The 20241-nt window shown below is 41.6% G+C and overlaps 1 protein-coding gene and 1 non-coding gene across 2 annotated transcripts in view; both read left to right on the top strand.

The window, feature by feature from the left end:
• The window catches only part of C5H10orf67 (chromosome 5 C10orf67 homolog), a 202036-nt gene extending 187754 nt beyond the window's left edge, over positions 1–14282 (top strand). The window contains exon 19 of the mRNA XM_040352514.1: positions 13835–14282. Coding sequence (XP_040208448.1) covers positions 13835–13923 — 89 coding nt within the window. The 3' untranslated portion in view covers positions 13924–14282. The remainder of the gene's footprint in view (positions 1–13834) is intronic.
• On the top strand, positions 897–1094 carry LOC120942195. The gene has a single exon (XR_005749955.1). It is a non-coding gene; the product is annotated as a U2 spliceosomal RNA (small nuclear RNA).
• Positions 14283–20241: the final 5959 nt, after the last annotated feature.

Genomic DNA, 20241 nt, shown 5'->3' with positions numbered 1-20241 from the left:
GGCAAACAAAAAGGGGGTAAAAAGGGCACACTTTAGTGCCCTCTCAGAAAAACCTACCTAACCAGATTTTTGCCTGAACTTCACAGACACTGCTCAGATGCTTAGTTTGGTCCAGGATCGGGCCCTGTATAGCCACTCTAGGAATGTCTGAAGACAGGCAGATAATTCATTGAGATAATTCCCTGTCTGATGCATCTTAATTTGAAGTCTTCAGAGTGAAGGATGGGCCCCACTCATGGTGAAATTTGGCAACAAGCTGAAAAACCTATATATATACATATATATATATATATATATATATATATATATATATATATATATATATATATATATATATATATATATATATATATATATATATAACAAACACACTCTACTACATTTAGAAACAGTCTACATTAGAAGAGATAGAATTGGAAGCTTGGCTTGCTTTTTGGTCATCTATAGTCTGCTAAGCTCTTCTCAGCCTCACATGTATTATCAGAGGGAATGTGCTAAGAAAAGGGAAAACAATGTAATCAGTTGGGATAATATGTGTGACTTCTGTGCATCAGATACCTGTGTTTGAGCTTTCTTTTGTTGACATGCAGGTAAAGGATTGCTGTGACTTCAGAGCTTTATCTTAAGCATTTGTGTCTTGCTTGCTCATTAAGAAGAGTCTTAATGATCATTGTGTCAATAGTGCCAAATTACGGGACTGTGAGAAAGGTCCTCTTGAATACATAGACTCAAGTTAACCTAGATAAATGCTTCTCCAGTACAATATGGGTCTTGAAGAAGACATTTCTGTTGCTAGCCATAGACGTTAAAGGAGCATATATGCAGACTCATTATCAGCCATAAAATGTTTATGGCTATTTTAAACACAGGGAGATCAAACTGCTCAACACTTCTTCATTGTTTCTTGGCATTTTGGCCTAGATCAAGTGTAGTATCTGTTCTTATCAGTTTTTGGGAGGAAGAAAGCTGGTGCCTCCTAGCATAGAGGGGGTGCTGGTTAGTATTTTCCTAATGTAGTAATTTGGGAATGGTGGGAGGGATCCTTTTCCTTATGGATTGAATCTGGCCTGGTCAGAAGGCAGGATTCTCCCTAAGTTCTAATGCCTTTCTGGTAGGAATAAGTTGCATTTGTCTGGCCAAGGCCTGGAAGTTGCTCCGAGTGTTGTGGTCCTAAAGAGTGGTGGCCCAGGGGTGGGCCTCACTGTGTTTATCACTGGCACTAGGACATGTCACTAATTGCTTTTCTTCCAAACACTTCCTGGGCAGACCTTTTGGCTATACACAATGTAATTTTTATATCGGCTGTAAGACCTACTTTGGATATCTGCACATGGTACTTTTTGTTTATTTTGCATTTATTTATCATGGGCACTTGCACTTTTTTTTTAAGCACAGAGTACAAATTATCAGGGCCTGCCCTAATGCCGGGGGGGGGGGGGAGTCTCTATGGCCTTCGGCTCTTTTACCTCTCCCCAACCTCTCTCTTGGGGAGATCCCCTCACCAAGTACGTGGTGAACTTGCATTGGCTGGTCCCTAAGGAGTGGAGTCCACCTGGCTTCAGCCTAGGTAGACCATAGAGTTCCTTGCCCCTGTCAGGAGCTTTGCTTCCCAGGGCGGTTCAGGGTTAGACCCTTCCATTCCTGTAACCTCTGTACACTTTTTTGTGTGCTGTGATTTCGCAGTTCCCCTATTTTGTTAACAGAGAATTCAACCACAGCTCTCCGGGGGGGAAAAAATCGGATCAAATCGGATGGCGGCAGGTGTTGGCGAACATGTGTCCACTGACATCCGTCACTCCATAGAGAAGATTGGGTGGTCTGATCAGGTCCAACTGACAGGCTAGCTGACAGCCCGTGTGAAAGGGGCCTTAACACCAGTGGCGGCTAGGGTGCTCTATTTTATGGAGGGGGGTGGCAAACAATACCAAGCCCACACTGCACGGAGATTAGGGGCCGGCGCCCCTGTGTCCCTTATGGACGGGCCGCCGCTGCTTAACATCATCATCATTAATTGTATAACTAGCAAAAACATTGTTGTAACAGCTGAATATGCAGTTGAAGTATGTACAGTGAGGGAAAAAAATATTTGATCCCCTGCTGATTTTGTATGTTTGTCCACTGACAAAGAAATTATCAGTCTATAATTTTAATGGTAGGTTTATTTTAACAGTGAGAGACCGAATTACAACAAAAATATCCAGAAAATGCATTTCAAAAAAGTAATAAATTAATTTGCATTTTAATAAGTGAAATAAGTAAAGTATCTTGCAAAAGTGAGTACACCCCTCACATTTTTGTAACTATTTTATTATATATTTTCATGTGACAACACTGAATAAATGACACTTTGCTGCAATGTAAAGTAGTGAGTGTACAGCTTGTATAATGCCCCGTACACACCATCACTTTATGTGATGAAAAAAAATGACGTTTTTAAAAACGTCACTTTAAATGACCGTGTGTGGGGGAAAACGTCGTTTTATGTCTTCTAAAAAACGACCAAAAAAAATTGAAGCATGCTTCAATTTTATGTGTCGTTTTTCAAAACGTCAACTTTTACTTCACAGAAATTGACCGTGTGTAGCAAAAACGTCGTTTAAAACGACGTTTTTTCACCCGCGCATGCCCAGAAGCTACTTATGAAGCGAGCTTCAATGGAAAAACGTGGTGAATGTAACCTCGCTTTGCTAGAACATTGTGAGAAAAACTATGGTGTGTATGCAACTTCGTCTTTGAAAATTGAAGTTTCAAAAACGTCATTTTTTACTTCACAGAAAATGTCGTTTTTTTTCATCACATAAAGTGATGGTGTGTACGCGGCATTACAGTGTAAATTTGCTGTCACAAAAGTGAGTACACTCCTAAGTGAAAATGTCATAATTTGGGCCCAAAGTGTCAATATTTTGTGTGGTCACCATTATTTTCCACCTTTGCCTTAAACCTCTTGGGCATGGAGTTCACCAGAGCTTCACAGGTTGCCACTGGAGTCCTCTTCCATTCCTCCATAATGACATCACGGAGCTGGTGGATGTTAGAGACCTTGCGCTCCTTCACCTTCCATTTGAGGATGCCCCACAGATGCTCAATAGTGTTTAGGTCTGGAGACATGCTTGGCCAGTCCATTCCTTTTACCCTCAGCTTCTTTAGCAAAGCAGCGGTCATCTTGGAGATGTGTTTGGGGTCGTTATCATGTTGGAATACTGCCCTGCGGCCCAGTCTCTGAAGGGGAGGGATCATGTCACAGTACATGTTGGCATTCATGGTTCTCTCGAATGCACCGTATTTATTATTGGCATGCACCGTATTTATTATTGGCATATAACACACACTTTTTCCCCCTTAAAATAGGGGAAATTTTGTGTGTGTGTCTCTGCAGGGACAACCCAATCCATACACCAAGTCCACTCACAGGTGCTGAGGCTCGATGTGTCCCAACACACTCCAATGTAACAGCAGAAAAAGAGCCGGCAAAACTGTAGTCCTTGAAGTGTTGTTTATTGGTACATCAGAGTGACAATAAAACAATAATTCTGACGTGTTTCGGCAATAGCCTTAGTCGTAGATAATTTGAAACAGATATGACAAATTATATATATACTCACATACACATATGCAAACTCCACCTCTACATAATCAGCTGAGCGGAGTACACAGGAGACTTGGCTCCTGCAGATGGGCACGAATAAGGCTGCAGATAGGCACGGATTAGGCTGTAATGATGTGCAAGGCTGCAATGATGGGCAAGGCTGCAGATGGGCACTGATCAGGCTGCAAAAAAGGGCAAGGCTGCAGATGAGCACTGATCAGACTGCAGTAATGGGCAATGGTGAGGCTGCAAATGGGCAATGGCAAGGCTGCAGATGGGCACTGATCAGGCTGCAATAATGGGCAATGGCAAGGTTGCAGATGGGCACTGATCAGGCTGCAATAATGGGCAATGGCAAGGTTGCAGACGGGCACTGATCAGGCTTCATTAATGGGCAATGGAGAGGCTGCAGATGGGCACTGATAAGGCTCTATTGATGTGCACTGATAAGGCTGCATTGCTGGGCACTGACCCTTATTTTTCTTTTAAAATTCAAGTATTTTTTCCCTGAAACTTCCCTCTTAAAATTAAGGTGCGTGTTATATGCCGATAAATACGGTAATTAGTGTGATTTAAGTTGAAAGTTCAGTTGGACTTTAATTAAGTTGTGCTGTCAGACATTTACTTTCTGCTGTGTGGCAGTCAAATTTTACTTTACACCGTTGTCTTATGAACAAATACATATTTTAGTCCTGACGCTGTACTCTAACATTTTAAGGATTTTACATCCCTTGCATCTCATCTTGTAAGAGCACCAGAAAAAAACAAAAAAAAACCCATCTCTAATTTATTGTCCAGAGGCCTGATCTTGCTTTCCAGCTGTGCTCCTGCAATAATCTGACCGAAAGTGTGACCAAACACATTAGTGTAGTTAAAGTATAATTAAATATATCTGTGATCTAACACTCACCCCTCTCCTAAATTAAATATTTCCTTTCATATAAACGATGAGTTAATCAGACTAATCTGACACTTGACATGAGCTTGCCTAAATATCTTCACTCAATGAACCAGCGAACCCCTTGACTTAAAATTTCTTTGTCTGCTGTATTAAAATCCACAAGGGCCTCTTTGTTGACATGTACTTTAGGGGTTTTGTCCACCCCTTTCCCTGTCCCTTATTCATAGGGGACGCAGACACAGTCAGGCCTACATTGTTGTCCATGTAATAATACTAGTGACTCTTTAAATGGGTTTTTTTTTCCTTCACACTTTACCATTAAAAGGCAGAAAAGGCCTTTTGGCCGTGGCCATACAAGCATAATAAATTGTATATGTTTGCAATGCTGAATGCACTTGGTCCATATGCTGCACTGCATAGCTACATGAATAAGCATTTACCAAATCAGCCCCAGCACATTAAACAGAAAAAAACAATCTTTATTCATGGTAACTTATCAGTTTCAATTAATCAACCCCAACAATGGAATTTCTGATGTGCTTAAGCGACTTGAAAGCAATAGGTCATCTCCAGGGCAGGCTTGTTGGGTCTTTGTGTCTTGAGATTCAAACAAAGACACTTGCAGCGATATAATGAGCACAATTTCTTAAGATTCTATAACTAATAATCTTTGGCGTTTTCATGTGATCGGTGCATTTTAGAAAGTTTTAAGTTCACTTTTTTTTTTGTGGGTTTGTTGAAGTTTGTTTGAACGTTACAGTCTTAATGACTAAGGGGGAAGCCTTTTCTTTGAAAGGGGAGTTAGATATAAGCTTGACCATCCTTTCATTGCCAGTGTGCTGCTATGTGAATGAGCATTGTGCAAGGCCATTCCAGTGGTATTGAAAAGAGCTAACCATTGGCTTGATTTGGTTACACGCTTTAGCAAAGCGATCCCTCCTACGGTCCCTGACCTGTTTAGAAGAGGCCAGCTAAGTGTCATGTCGCCCCTCCCAAAGGGGAGTATCTGCATTCATTTCATCCGTATAAAAAATGACTGGGGACGGGAAGATTAGTGCTTTTCAATTGCAATTTATAGTAGTTTACAAAAATTCACATTGTTAGCACAGAAAACATGGGAGTTATTCATCCCAAATTGCATTACCTGTGAAATGTCATTAGTCTTCCGAGCATCGCTAGGTTGATTTTAATAACGTTTTTAACACAACCTTTTAATTTGTTGTATTTTTCAATTAAATTATCACACACACACATATATATATATATATATATATATATATATATATATATATATATATATATATATATATATATATATATATATATTAAAAAAAAAGTTATTTTACTTGTTTCTTTCATAACTGGGTGCAGCTGGAGGTTCAAACACACAGGGGGGATTTACTAAAACTGGAGTACTCATAATCTGGTGCATCTGTGCATAGTAGCCAATCAGCTTCTAACTTCAGCTTGTTCAATTAAGCGTTGGCAATAAAACCTGGAAGCTGATTGGTTTCTGTGCACAGCTGCACCGGATTTTGCACGCTCCAGCTTTAGAAAGGTCCCTTTCACACGGAGCGGATCAGTAATGATCTGCTCCGTGTGTCCTCTTTGCTCAGCGGGGATCCTCCGTAAAATCCCCGCTGAGCTGGCAGCTGACAGGGCGGTCCCCGCACACTGTGCAGGGACTGCCCTGTGTTTCCTCCGCTCTCCCCTATGGGGGATCGGACGAACACAGACCATATGTCGGTGTTCATCCGATCCGGCAGACGGAAGAAAAATAGGATTTCTTCCGTCTGCAAATGTGGATCTTTGCGGAGGCGGACAAATTACGGGTGTCAGCGGATATTCATCCGCTGACACCCGTAATCACATAGGGACCCATGTATGTCCCGTTTTCATCCGCAAACAGACGGATGAAAATGCGGACTTACGGTCCGCTAGTGTGAAAGGGCCCTAAATCTTCCCCAGTTTATATCATTCATATTAAAGTAGAATGAACCCTAAATAATAATTTTTAGTTTGCTAATGAACTGTTTGTCATAAACAAACCAACTCCGAGAAACTAAGAAAAGTATCCCTTGCAGCTGGGCCACACCTGCACTGCGAAGGGTTAACTGCTTGGTTGGTCTAGGGGAGAGGAGAAACAGTTTTACGTACCAGATCCACTGCTTCCTAGATTATGCTGTCCCACTCTCCAGTGGTGGACTGTCCCTTGGCGTCACCACGTCCAATGTAAGGTCTATAGAACCCTGCGTTGGTCTTAAAGTGGTTCTTCCAAGGATGGTGTTATTTGGCCTCATTAGTCCCAATTTTGGGAGTAATGTGTAACAATAAGGAAGACCACCCACTTGAGGCCAGTATGTATCCAAGATGCCCTCTTAGGCATAAAATGAAGAAAGAATTGTTTACTAAGGGAGAACAGGTTCTAAGGGCAGAAGGTTTTCTGTGCATTAAGACAAAAAAAACCTGTGTGCAGCAGCCCACCTCAGCCCCCCCCTAATACTTACCTGAGCCCCATCTCAATCCAGCGATGTACAACAGGGGAAGAGAGCTCCAGCACACAGCCTGTGATTCATTTCCTTATCTCTGCATGTTCTCTGTGTACTGAGTGAAGAGGGTTATGGCCCTTCCCTCCAATCAGGGCTCATTGCTCCCCACATTGAGGTCTACACTGTAAGAATTCAGATCCCTCACAATAAATCTTCAGTGCCCGATCTAAACTTGCACAAAGGCACTCCTTATGCCGCATACACACGATCGGACCTTGGATGGTTTTTCCGACAGAATTCCGCTCAAGCTTGGCTTGCATACACACAGTCACACAAAAGTTCTCTGCACTTTCGTCCGTCGAGAAAGCGGTGACGTACAACACTACGACGAGCCGAGAAAATGAAGTTCAATGCTTCCGAGCATGCGTCAAAATTGTTTCCGAGCATACGTCTGAATTTTGCACGCTGGAATTTCTACCAGACGATTGGATTTTCCCATAGGAATTTTTTCCATCTAAAAATTTGAGAACCAGCTCTCAATCTTTTGTTGGCGGAAATTCCGACAGCAAAAGTGCAATGGAGCATACACACGGTCAGAATTTCCCTTCAAAAGCTCACATCGGACTTTTGCTGTCGGAATTTCCAATCGTGTTTACGAGGCATTAGACTTCTATAGAGCTGTGTTCCGAGCATCTCTGCGCTCAAATGAGGTCCTCATTGACTGGGGGATCTACTGCCCAAGCACTGCCAGGATGTTTTACTGCTCTCCACATCACTCTGAAGCTTGTCTTGAAAAATGGACTGTATGGGCAAATATAAAAAAAAAAAAAATAACATGCAAAGTACTCACACATACTGTAATACCACTGTTATGTGTCTTATGGTTTTATTAGGCATAAATATATATATCTTGACTCTGTATATGTATGTTTTTATTCCTATTTTTTCTTCTCTATCCAATGGACAGTCCCTGTTGGTCACAGCAAGAGACATGTCTAGACGCTGGCTTATTGTCCTACAATGCTAAGTCAACAATGCAAGCTCAGAGAGAATTCATCAAAGGTTTTTTACGCCTGCTTAGTGACCATTTGAACCAGTGCTTTAGCATATGTGTGAAGTAGTGGCCAATTTTCAAGCCTTGACCTGGCCTAAAATACCCCAATGACCCATATACCATAGATAAAAAGCTAAAGAAGAGCGATCTGGTAAAAGAGTCATTTTTAAGATGGCCCAAAGAACCTGTACTTGCTCAGATATTCGGTTATGTGACAGAGTATTTCCAAATGTTTATCTTAAATTCCAGTGCAATCTAAGGAGAGGGCAGCTCCCTGTAGAAGAATAGGTGTTGTACTCACCTCTCTGGTGGCTGTATGGCTTACCTACCTTTCGTCCTAGCACTGCAGCCATCTATTAGTGCCTTCAAACATTTCCGGGAGTGTCAGATGCCCATGTCCTCTGCCTCGCTCTGTGGTTCCTTCCTTTAACCCCTAAGTCACTGGTGAGCCATGTAGCGACATAGGGTCAGAGGAAAGAACCATGGCTTGCAGCAGGACACAGGTATCCATTGCTTCTGGAAGTGTTGAATGCAAAAAACACTGATTGAGGCTGCAGCACTGGGATGAAGGGAAGGTAAGTTACACATCTGCCAGATATGTTAGTATAATACCTCTTCTCTTACAATGAGCTTCTGTTTTCATTGCTTAAAAAAAACAGATCGGGAATTTTTAAAGTAAACATAAGAACCCTAAGACAGAGAGCTATCCATAGACGGAGCAACTTTCTTTCCTGCAACCATTGCTTGATTTCCCTCCTGTGGATAGAAGGAAGAGCGTGGGGGAGCATCCCCACTGGGAGGACACAGTGATTATTGCTAGTGGCTAGAACAGCCGCTAGCAATAATCGCATGTAAAATCCGACAGACAATTGATCAATCAACTTGGGTATATTCAGCCTGCCCATATATGGTTCATTTCTCGGCTGGTCCCTGCTGAACCTGACGAGACTCGAATAATGTATTGGCAGGCTGAATGTACCCACGTTGTTTAGGTGTGATAGTCCGATGTGCACAAACTGTTGATCATATACAGTGGGGATCGAAAGTTTGGGCACCCCAGGTAAAAATTTGTATTAATGTGCATAACGAAGCCAAGGAAAGATGGAAAAATCTCCAAAAGGCATCAAATTACAGATTAGACATTCTTATAATATGTCAAAATAAGTTAGATTTTATTTCCATCATTTACACTTTCAAAATGGCAGAAAACAAGAAAATGGCGTCTGCAAAAGTTTGGGCACCCTGCAGAGTTAATATCTTGTACTGCCCCCTTTGGCAAGTATCACAGCTTGTAAACACTTTTTGTAGCCAGCCAAGAGTCTTTCAATTCTTGTTTGAGGTATCTTTGCCCATTCTTCCTTACAAAAGTCTTCCAGTTCTTTGAGATTTCTGGGCTGTCTGTCACGCACTGCTCTTTTAAGGTCTATCCATAGATTTTCAATTATGTTGAGGAGTTTGTGAAGGCCATGGCAAAACCTTCAATTTACGCCTCTTGATGTAATCCCCCGTAGATTTTGAGGTGTGTTTAGGATCATTATCCATTTGTAGAAGCCATCCTCTCTTTAACTTCAGCTTTTTCACAGATGGCATCAAGTTACCATCCAAAATTTGCTGAAATTTTATTGAATCCATTTTTCCTTCTACTCGTGAAATGTTCCCTGTGCCACTGGCTGCAATACAACCCCAAAGCATGATTGATCCACCCCCATGCTTAACAGTTGGACAGAGGTTCTTTTTATTAAATGCTGTGCCCTTTCTTCTCCAAACGTACCTTTGCTCATTCCGGCCAAAAAGTTCTATTTTAACCTCATCGGTCCACAGTTTCCAAAATACATCAGGCTTGTCTATATGTTCATTTGCAAAGTTCAAATGCTGATTTTTGTGGTGAGGATGTAGAAGAGGTTTTCTTCTGATGACTCTTCCATGAAGACCATATTTGTACAAGTATCTCTTTATAGTGGAATAGTGTACCACAACTCCAGTGTCTGACAGATCTTTCTGGAGGGATCGTGCAGTCAAACGTGGGTTTTGAATTGCTTTTCTCACAATCCTGCGAGCTGTTCTGTCTGATATTTTTCTTGGTCTTCCAGATCTTGCTTTAACTTCCAATGTTCCTGATGACTGCCATTTCTTAATTACATTCCGAACAGAGGATATTGACATCTGAAAACGCTTTGCTATCTTCTTATAGCCTTCTCCAGCTTTGTGAGCGTCAACTATTTTCAGTTTCAGTTTTCTAGACAACTGCTTAGAAGAACCCATGGTGCTGATTGTTGGGGCAAGGTCAGATGAGTCTGGGCATTTAAAACCTTTGAGATTGACATCACCCGGTCTTCCCAGACGATGATTGAGAACAATCCATGACAATCGCAGATCTCAGCTTTGCAAAGGGGGCAGTGCATGCTATAAATTCTGCAGGGTGCCCAAACTTTTGCAGACGCCATTTTTCTGTTTTCTTTAATTATGAAAGTGTAAATGATGGAAATAAAATCTAACTTTTTTTGACATATTATAAGAATGTCTAATCTGTAATTTGATGCCTTTTGGAGATTTTTCCATCTTTCCTTGGCTTCGTTATGCACATTAATACAAATTTTAACCTGGGGTCCTCAAACTTTCAATCCCCACTGTAGTGTAATTCTATTCTGTAGCGCAGTGGTCATCAACCCTGTCCTCTGGGCCCACTAACAGGCCAGGTTTTATGTATTACCTTGGGGAGATGCAGAATACTGCAATCAATAAGCAGCAACTTATATCACCTGTAATGTATTTCAGTTATCTTGCAAACCTGGCCTGTTAGTGGGCCCCCGAGGAGAGAGTTGATGACCACTGCTATAGATAATTTAGCATGTCTTTCAACCCAAATGTTTTCATAGAGCAGGGAGCAGTAGCGTGGTTAATTGGAGCTTTATAGATTGCTTCTCTCCTACAGACCTCAGCAGTTCAGATCTCCAGCTTACTGCCAGGGAAGAAGGGTGTAAGGTTGGAGCGCCATTAAAAAAAAAATGCAAATAATACTTTACTTTTTATGCCGCGTTGACTTTATAGCGAAATAATATATATTTTTTAAAGTAAAGCTATGATTGATCTTTAGCTATTTAAGCTATTTGTACAGTGTTCCAGGGCTGGCCATCAAGCAAGCAAATCGACTGTAGCTTTTTAAGGTATATGATGAGTACCTAGCTAATGGTCCCTGAGGAAGCTCTTAAGATACAATGCTCTTGTAAAATTTGCTTTGACTTTTAATTGATCAGTTCATACTGCTGCAACAGCAAAGTCGTACGACTTTGTCTGCGACTTCCTTCCGACTTGATCCAACTTAGATGCTTTTCTTAATTTTTGGATAGAGTAAGGGAAGGTTATAACCCTGTTCGGTTTTTTGCCATTTGTGTCCCATTGGGGATTTCTTATATGATCCTCTTTTGTTTGTTAAATTTACCTCTTGAAAGTATCTTGTACAGTAATATCTACTCAGTGAGTGAGAAAAAGTGTTTATCCTGCTAGAAATCCAGTGAGCTAGTAGGTTCCTGTGCAAAAATGAGCTATGTTATCAGCTCTGCCCAGTTCACCTCTGTGAACAAGAGGAAAACGAGTGCCGACAGGTGTTGATAGGAGTGCTTGCAGCAGGAGATGGAGACCCTGGCAGGCTGGCAAGACATCAAGTCAAGAACAATAGCTAAACCAGTAGAATTTAAAGAGGGAATCTATACAGGTTGCGGGTTAAAAATGCAAGGCTTGTCAGAGCTCCCAGCAGGCTTGGGACAGTAAGGCCTCGTACACATGACCGAGTTTCTCGGCAAAAACTAGCAAGAAACTTGCTGGGATTTTTTTTTGCCGAGGAAACCGGCCGTGTGTACATTTTTCGACGAGGAAACTGTCGAGGATCCCGTCGAGCCAAAAAGAGAGCATGTCTTCTTTTTCCTCGACGGGAATGGAGAAACTTGCCTTGTCGAGTTCCTCGACAGCCTAACAAGGAACTCGGCGAGGAAAACGATGTGTTTCGCCCGTCGAGTTCCTCGGTCGTGTGTACGAGGCTTAACTCGCTGTGATGATCAGAGCTGATACAGATGACAGCCGTATAGGCACTTGAACCAGATGTGAGAGCAGAGCTGGGAAACAGCAGCATGGTCACAGGGATAGCTGAGGTCAACAGCAGGTGGGCAGTGAGGTACCGAGATATAAGACAGAGATATAATCAAGAACAGAGCCGAGATCAGGAACTGGCGACAAATCAGAAGCAGGATCCAAGTTCAGATCAGAGGCAAGCCTAGTCAGCAACAAGGGAACAAGCAGAGTAATACCAGGACACATTGAACAGCTGAAAAGTCTGTCAGTACTGGAGCAAGAGCCCCTTTAAAAAGTCTGTCTGTCGCTAACATGCACTGAGTGAGCACTCGTACTCATCCACGTGTGCATTCCTGTAGGCATGTGCACGCCTAGTCACTATTCTGTCAAAAAATCTGCACGCGTGCACATTTCTATTAACCAATCTTCGTGCATGCACATTTCTATTAACCAAACGTCTTGTAGTCATCCTCTGACAGTCGGCGAGGGAGTTTGCAGATGTCATATCACTGAAGGGGTGGTTAGTATTGTAAAGTTTATTTCCGTATTTTTTATCAGATTTAGATCTCCCTAAAGCATTTAATGCAATGACTGGGAAATGCACAATAATGTATAATTCAGTTTTATGTGTTTTGACACCTACACAGAAACATGCATCTAAAACACATATAAGCTCATGCAGTAAATGCATAAAATTTGCTTTTTTGCAAATGCATTGGTGCTATTTGAGCACTACAATGCAGAATAAATATAAACTCTGCAGTGTTAAGTTGGCCATACACGGTGGTTCCTTATGAACTGACTGAAATTTGAGTTGAGGGTAGCCCTGTCTGTGAGAACCCTTCCATCCGACATTCTTCAATCTGAAAATCCGAAGGAGCTAGGTTGAAGATTGACCAAACAGCTCCTAGACCCATGGGGGGATTGATTAATTTCTTCTGTTCTACTAGGGATGCAGAATGCAGGCGCTGTTCAGCCAACAATTTTCTGCTTGTCTCTTTCGATTTTCAGATTGAAGGATGTGGGGTGGAAGGGTGCTGATACGGCCACCTCTTAGCTTGAATTTCAGCCAGGAACCAACTGACATTCACTCCATGTATGGCCAGCTTTAGGCTGCCCATAGACTATGTCAGCTTACATCAGCTTATCTTGGCTGCCCGGAGCTCCCAGAGCCTCTTGTTCATCTCCTGATCCAGCCAAATATAGCAATATGAAGAAATTATTATCTAATGGTCACTTTTCCAGTATTAAAATAAAAGAAAATGTGTGTTCTGCATCACATGGAACTTTTATCTTTGAGATGGTAAAAGGTTCCACGGTAACAGCCAATCACAATTCACCTTTATTTAAAATTTTCTGTTGCAGTTGAAAGAATGAAAGCCATCGCCCATGTGGCTGTGTGTATAAAAGTGTGCCTTCACATGTAGTCATTGAGAACTCTTCACTGTTTCACATGCAAATACTTCAGTCCTAACAAGACCCCAGTGGCAATTATAGTAGTGTTATTACAGATTACGTTCAGTTAGGAGACCATCATTTATTCGGTTTTTATTTCTGCCCAGTGTAGAAATTGTTAATCCTTTTAGCCTGTACTAAGGCATGCAGAGAGAGCATGTCCACTTAAAGCCGGAACAACAAGGGATTTTACTAATCAGATAAAACGCTGGAGCCCAGCGCAGCAAGATTGACAGTTGGATTATTCAGTGGCAGCAACTTGTAACTGTTGTCTGTTATTTCAGAATTGCAGGTGGTGTCAGACACTGATGAGGACATCGAAGGAGTTCCGCCTCTGCCGCCTCCACCTTCTAACATGATTAGGGGAAATTAGGTCAGAAAAACTGAAGTTATATCAACGAAAGTATTTTTTTTTTGCTTTGAATTTTTTTTTTTAAGTGTAATGTTTTGTTTGAGTATTGTTTATTAAACTTGGATGAACTGTGTATATCAAGCAACTATTTTCTATAATTTGTCTATAGATAATGGGTTTCTTTTTGAACCATGTTGGCATTTGTTATTACAGTATATATTTGATGTAATAAAGACACAAGACCAATCTAGTTCAACCAATTGACAAATTTATGAATATATAATTAAATTGAAAACTCCCAATTTCCAGAACCAAAAGCCTTCATAGGCCTATTGTATTAGTGTGTGAACCCCAAAGCAAAGCTCAAATACATGTGTGTATGTGTGTGTGTGTATATATATATATATATATATATATATATATATATATATATATATATATATATATATATAAAAAAGAAGGGACACGATCTCCAATGCAAAAAGTTTACTGAATATTTGTCTTCATACAATACATGAATTCAGCAGCAACTGTACAGTTTCGAGCATGCTCGTCATCAAGCTGTGATAAAGAGCATGGTATGCTCAAAACTGTACAGTTGCTGCTGAATTCATGTATTGTATGAAGACAAATATTCAGTAAACCTTTTGCATTGGAGATCGTGTTCCTTTTTTTTCTCCTTTTGGCAATTGGTGGCTAATTGGGAGCCCACCGTGACACCTCTCCTTGAAATTACACGGATACAAGAGGAGTGACTCACCCTATTAGTGTGTGTGTATATATATATATATATATATATATATATATATATATATATATATATATATATATATATATATATACACACAGACACATTCATTAACTTAAACATACATTTGAAAATGTATTAACATTTTTTATAATAAACAATCATCAATGTAAATAAACACTTTCATTTTTTTTACTTATTAATTAAATAACCAATTAACATAAACAAACCTTTTAAATAAATCTCTAAATTAAATAAGAAAGTGCACTGTAAGTAGGTGACACTGAACTACTCTAATGAAAGTATGAAAAAAAAATGTTGAAAAATTTAAGAAAATGTATTAAAATATATATTTTTTTATACTGTCACCAGTCAACATCCCTGATCACTGCCACACTAGTCATTTGATGATGCTGTACTTCCCTGGTGACCGTACATAAAAATGTAATTTAAAAATTATGAACAAAAAAATGATTTCATTTAATTTTCCAAAAAATTACAACTTCAAGCTTGCCATGCCTCTTATTAAATACATTTTGACTGTCTATTTTCCATAAAGGGGTTATTTGGGGGGTGGGGGGGGGGTATTTGTACTGTCCTGGCAGTTTAGGGGCTCAAGAAATGAGATAGGCCGTCAGTACATCAGGACTGATCAATTTTCAAATATATATACAATAGTGTTTAGACGCTATAACTGTCACACAAACCAATTAAAATACACTAGTTGGGATTTTTTTTTTATACCAAAGACATGTAGCCTAATACATTTTGACTTAAATTTATGAAGAAATCTGATTTTATTGGATATGTTTTATAAAAGAATGTTGAAAATATATTTTTTGTTTCAAAATGTTCGTTCTTTTTTTTGTTTATGTAGCGCTACCCCCTCAGGAGCCGCTGATTTGTTGTTGGAATCGGCGTATTAAGTTACCTTAGTGTTGTCTAGGGGTGCAGTTGGAGAACAGAGTATTGAGCGAATGTCCAGACAGTGAATAAAGGTTTTCCAATGCTTTATTTCCAGGCCAACACGGCCAACATCAAAAGGGAGAACTGTGCAGTATCAGGCCTGAATATGAACCGAGCAATCCTGCTCTCAGTAGTATCAAATTGCAGTTCGTCGCCACTCTAGCCAGAGTGGGTAAAGTGCCCCCGGACAGACTCCTGCCACAAGCCTGGCAGCCGAAGTGTCACTTTAGGTTGCTGGGAGGAACAGATCTCTCTCACAGACCCGGCTCTAGGGCCTCTGCCACAGGCCTATTACTTGAATGAGCTAAATGGACGAATTGAGCAAATCCTCCCAGTAGGTTTTAGCATAGGCATCCAGCCTGGGATCCTCTCAATAGAACTGGGGACCCAGTAAGTCACTGGGGTCCCTCTCAGCAACATAGAGCTCCACGTAGCATTTGACCCCGGCCTGGAAGGCCAACGCCGTTGGATGCGCGCACCCTAAAGGTGGATGCCGCACCTGGAAACCGCGGGAAGAACCAATAAAGATGGCGTCTGCTACAGATATACCCCTCCCCAGCATGCTTTGCGAGGGAAAACTCCTCTAATTGGCTGCTGAGGAAAGTTGCTCTGCCAGAACCCCTCTAGCGCCACATGTCGCCCAGGGGGGGAAACAACACCCCTGGAGTGCAGGCTGACCTACAGGACATTTCTGGAATGACAGCAGCCCACATTTGACAAATTGTGAATGGGAGCAAAAAAACAACTCTCCCATTCCCCACTAACTTTAGCGTAGTGCCCATACTGTAAGTAAGGGGGCGCTACATTTATTTAGCAAAAAAATAAAAAACCCAGTGGGGACACAATATCACCAAAAGAAAGCGCTATTTGTGTGAAACAAAATTATACAAATCATTTGGGTACAGCATTGCATGAATGCGCATTTGCCAGTTAAAAGTAGCACAGTGCTGAATAGAAAAAAATGCCTTGGTCATAAAGGGGGTAAAACCTTCCAGAGGTCAAGTGGTTAAGTTGATTTTTATCTGTCATTTTAATTGTTCTGATCATATATCAAGGTGTTTTTTTATCATGTGTGAGAACAATTAAAAATATCAGGTAAAAAACAACTTAACATGTATGTATGACTGATGTAAGTTTTTTGGGGGGGCAAACTGTTTGTTTGCAAATGGCTTTTTAAAGCCAGTACTGTTGCGAAAAGAGGGGGGGGGGGGAGCAGTGAGCTGTCAAATAAAGCAGAGTTCCTATGATGAGCTGTACTGTAAAAAAAATATTATATACAGTGAGGAAAATACCGTATTTATCGGCGTATACCGCGCACTTTTTTGCCCTGAAAATCAGGGCAAAATCGTGGGTGCGCGGTATACGCCGATACCCGCTTTCCCGCGCCGAGTTTTGAATACTGCGCCGACATATACCGAGCGCAGTACACTCGGGTATAGTCGGGCAGTCTCGGCTCCTTCCGCACTCACGTCCTGGACGTACAGAACGTCAGTGCGGGTAGCCAAGCATTGCCGACAATACACGAGTGTACTGCGCTCTGTATATGTCGGCGCAGTATTCAAACTCGGCGCGGGAAATGAGCGGGGAGGACGCCGGACCCGCCGAAGAGGAGACCCGACCCGCCGAAGAGGACACCCGACCCGCCGAAGACGGACGCCGGACCCGCCGAAGAGTACACCCGAAGCTGCAGAAGGACGCCGGACCCGACGAGGCCGCCGATGGATGCCGCGCAAGACACCAAAACTGTAAGTACAAAAAAAACAAAAAAACTTTTTTTCCACAGGATTGGGGGCCACTTTAGGGGAGCGTGTTATACCGCGATAAATACGGTAATTATTTGATCACCTGCAGATTTTGTAAGTTTTCCCACTTAGAAAGAAATGAAGGGTCTATAATGTTTATCATAGGTGTCTTTTATATGATAGAAACAGAATATCAACCAAAAATCCAGAGAAAACACACAATACAAAATAAATGGAGTTGCAGTTCAGTGAGTAAAATAAGGATTTGATCCCCAAGCAAAACATGACTTAGTACTTGGTGGAGAAACCCTTGTTGGCAAGCACAGAGGTAAGACGTTTCTTGTAGTTGGTCACCAGGTTTGCACACATCTCGGGTTTGGGGATTTTGGTTCACTCTTCTTTATAGATCTTCTCTAAATCAAAGATTTATTGGCTGTCGCATGGCAACTCAAAGTTTCAGCTCCCTCCATACATTTTTTATATGATTAAGGACTAGAGACTGACTAGGGCACTCTATGGCCTTAATGTGCTTCTTCTTGAGCCATTCCTTTGTTGCCATCAAATAATAATTTTCCTCACTGTATATATACAGTATATATTGTAAGATTGGGGTTATTATGGGCCTGGTAGCCCACTTTTATTTAAAAGCACAAAAAGTTCACAAATACATTAGCAGCCCTCGCAGGGGGTTCCACCACTACTGTATCTTGCCAATTCAACAGTTTAGCCTCCTTGTTTCAGGCCTTTAGCCTAAGTTTCTGTTCCTCAGAACAAACAGTTTCCTAGAGTTAAGCACACACCTAGCTTACTCCTGTCGGCGTCTTGCTGCTCAATCATTAATGACATCTGCCTCCTGCAGACATGCATACAGCCTCTGACTCCTCTCAGAGGGATTTGGGAATCCACCTGATTCCCAGGACAGACTTCCTGTCTGTAGGGTGGGGCCCTGAGCCAGGTCAGGTCAGACTTAAAAAGTCCAAGACACAGCTGTGCAATTAATGTGTCTCTCTCTACAAAATATAGCATAAACCAGCAATCTTTCACATAGCACAGAGTCCCACCCTCACAATATATATGTATATACACTTTCTTTTTTTTTTTTTTTTTTTTTTACAGTACAGCTAAGCATATGAAGGTCCACTTTTTTGATAGCCCACATTTGCAAACTGTTTGCCCCCCCACCCTAAAAACAAAATTACCCCCAACACTTCTGGGAGTTTGAATGCACTCCTGCTGCTGCAATCTTCACTCAGAGCATCACTTGTGGCCTCTAAGAATGTTGGAGGTTAGGGTTGAGTCAAGCATTTCTCTCTTTGGGCCAACCGTTTGTCATAAATGTTTGTCTTTTTTACATTATCATTTTTTATTTTATTTGTTACAGTCTTCTCACCTGCTTGCATGTAGCTGCTGACTGGCCTGCCGCTATCCTCCACTCTGCTCCTGTCCCATGAAGGTGTGGAGAGACACTGGAGGGCTGCCTACTTACTCCGCGGCTGAAGTCCTTGCACGTCTCGCATAGGATCTTACAAACAAAACGTACTCCCACTCACAGCACAACCCCTGCCACTTGTGTATATTTAGTAGAGATGCTGGACTGAGTTCTAGCAGAAGAAACCCCTGTGCACAGAGGTGATTAGGGTGTGTGCACGTCTATGGAACCTTTGTGCATGGTTGATCCAGAAAAAGGCAAAAAAAACTTTATATCATGATTTGACTTGCTCCACTAGGGGAAAACATCCTTTCTAACCCCCCAAGGCAATCAGATATTTCATGGATTAACAATCTATTGTAGTATTACTTATATGGGGTCCATTCACACCTAATACAGTGAGGAAAATAAGTATTTGAACACCCTGCTATTTTGCAAGTTCTCCCACTTGAAAATCATGGAGGAGTCTGAAATTGTCATCGTAGGTGCATGTCCACTGTGAGAGACATAATCAAAAAAAAAAATTCCAGAAATCACAATTTATGATTTTTTAACTACTTATTTGTATGATACAGCTGAAAATAAGTATTTGAACACCTGTCTATCAGCTAGAATTCTGACCCTCAAAGACCTGTTAGTCTGCCTTTAAAATGTCCACCTCCACTCCATTTATTATCCTAAATTAGATGCACCTGTTTGAGGTCATTAGCTGCATAAAGACACATGTCCACCCCATACAATCAGTAAGAATCCAACTACTAACATGGCCAAGACCAAAGAGCTGTCCAAAGACACTAGAGACAAAATTGTACACCTCCACAAGGCTGGAAAGGGCTACGGGGAAATTGCCAAGCAGCTTGGTGAAAAAAGGTCCACTGTTGGAGCAATCATTAGAAAATGGAAGAAGCTAAACATGACTGCCAATCTCCCTCGGACTGGGGCTCCATGCAAAATCTCACCTCGTGGGGTCTCAATGATCCTAAGAAAGGTGAGAAATCAGCCCAGGACTACACGGGAGGAGCTGGTCAATGACCTGAAAAGAGCTGGGACCACCGTTTCCAAGGTTACTGTTGGTAATACACTAAGACGTCATGGTTTGAAATCATGCATGGCACGGAAGGTTCCCCTGCTTAAACCAGCACATGTCAAGGCCCGTCTTAAGTTTGCCAATGACCATTTGGATGATCCAGAGGAGTCATGGGAGAAAGTCATGTGGTCAGATGAGACCAAAATAGAACTTTTTGGTCATAATTCCACTAACCGTGTTTGGAGGAAGAAGAATGATGAGTACCATCCCAAGAACACCATCCCTACTGTGAAGCATGGGGGTGGTAGCATCATGCTTTGGGGGTGTTTTTCTGCACATGGGACAGGGCGACTGCACTGTATTAAGGAGAGGATGACCAGGGCCATGTATTGCGAGATTTTGGGCAACAACCTCCTTCCCTCAGTTA

Source organism: Rana temporaria, chromosome 5 (genome assembly GCF_905171775.1).
Source record: "Rana temporaria chromosome 5, aRanTem1.1, whole genome shotgun sequence".
NCBI lineage: Eukaryota > Metazoa > Chordata > Amphibia > Anura > Ranidae > Rana > Rana temporaria.
The sequence above is the reverse complement of the archived record's forward strand: the minus strand, read 5'-3'. Positions and strand labels throughout refer to the sequence as shown.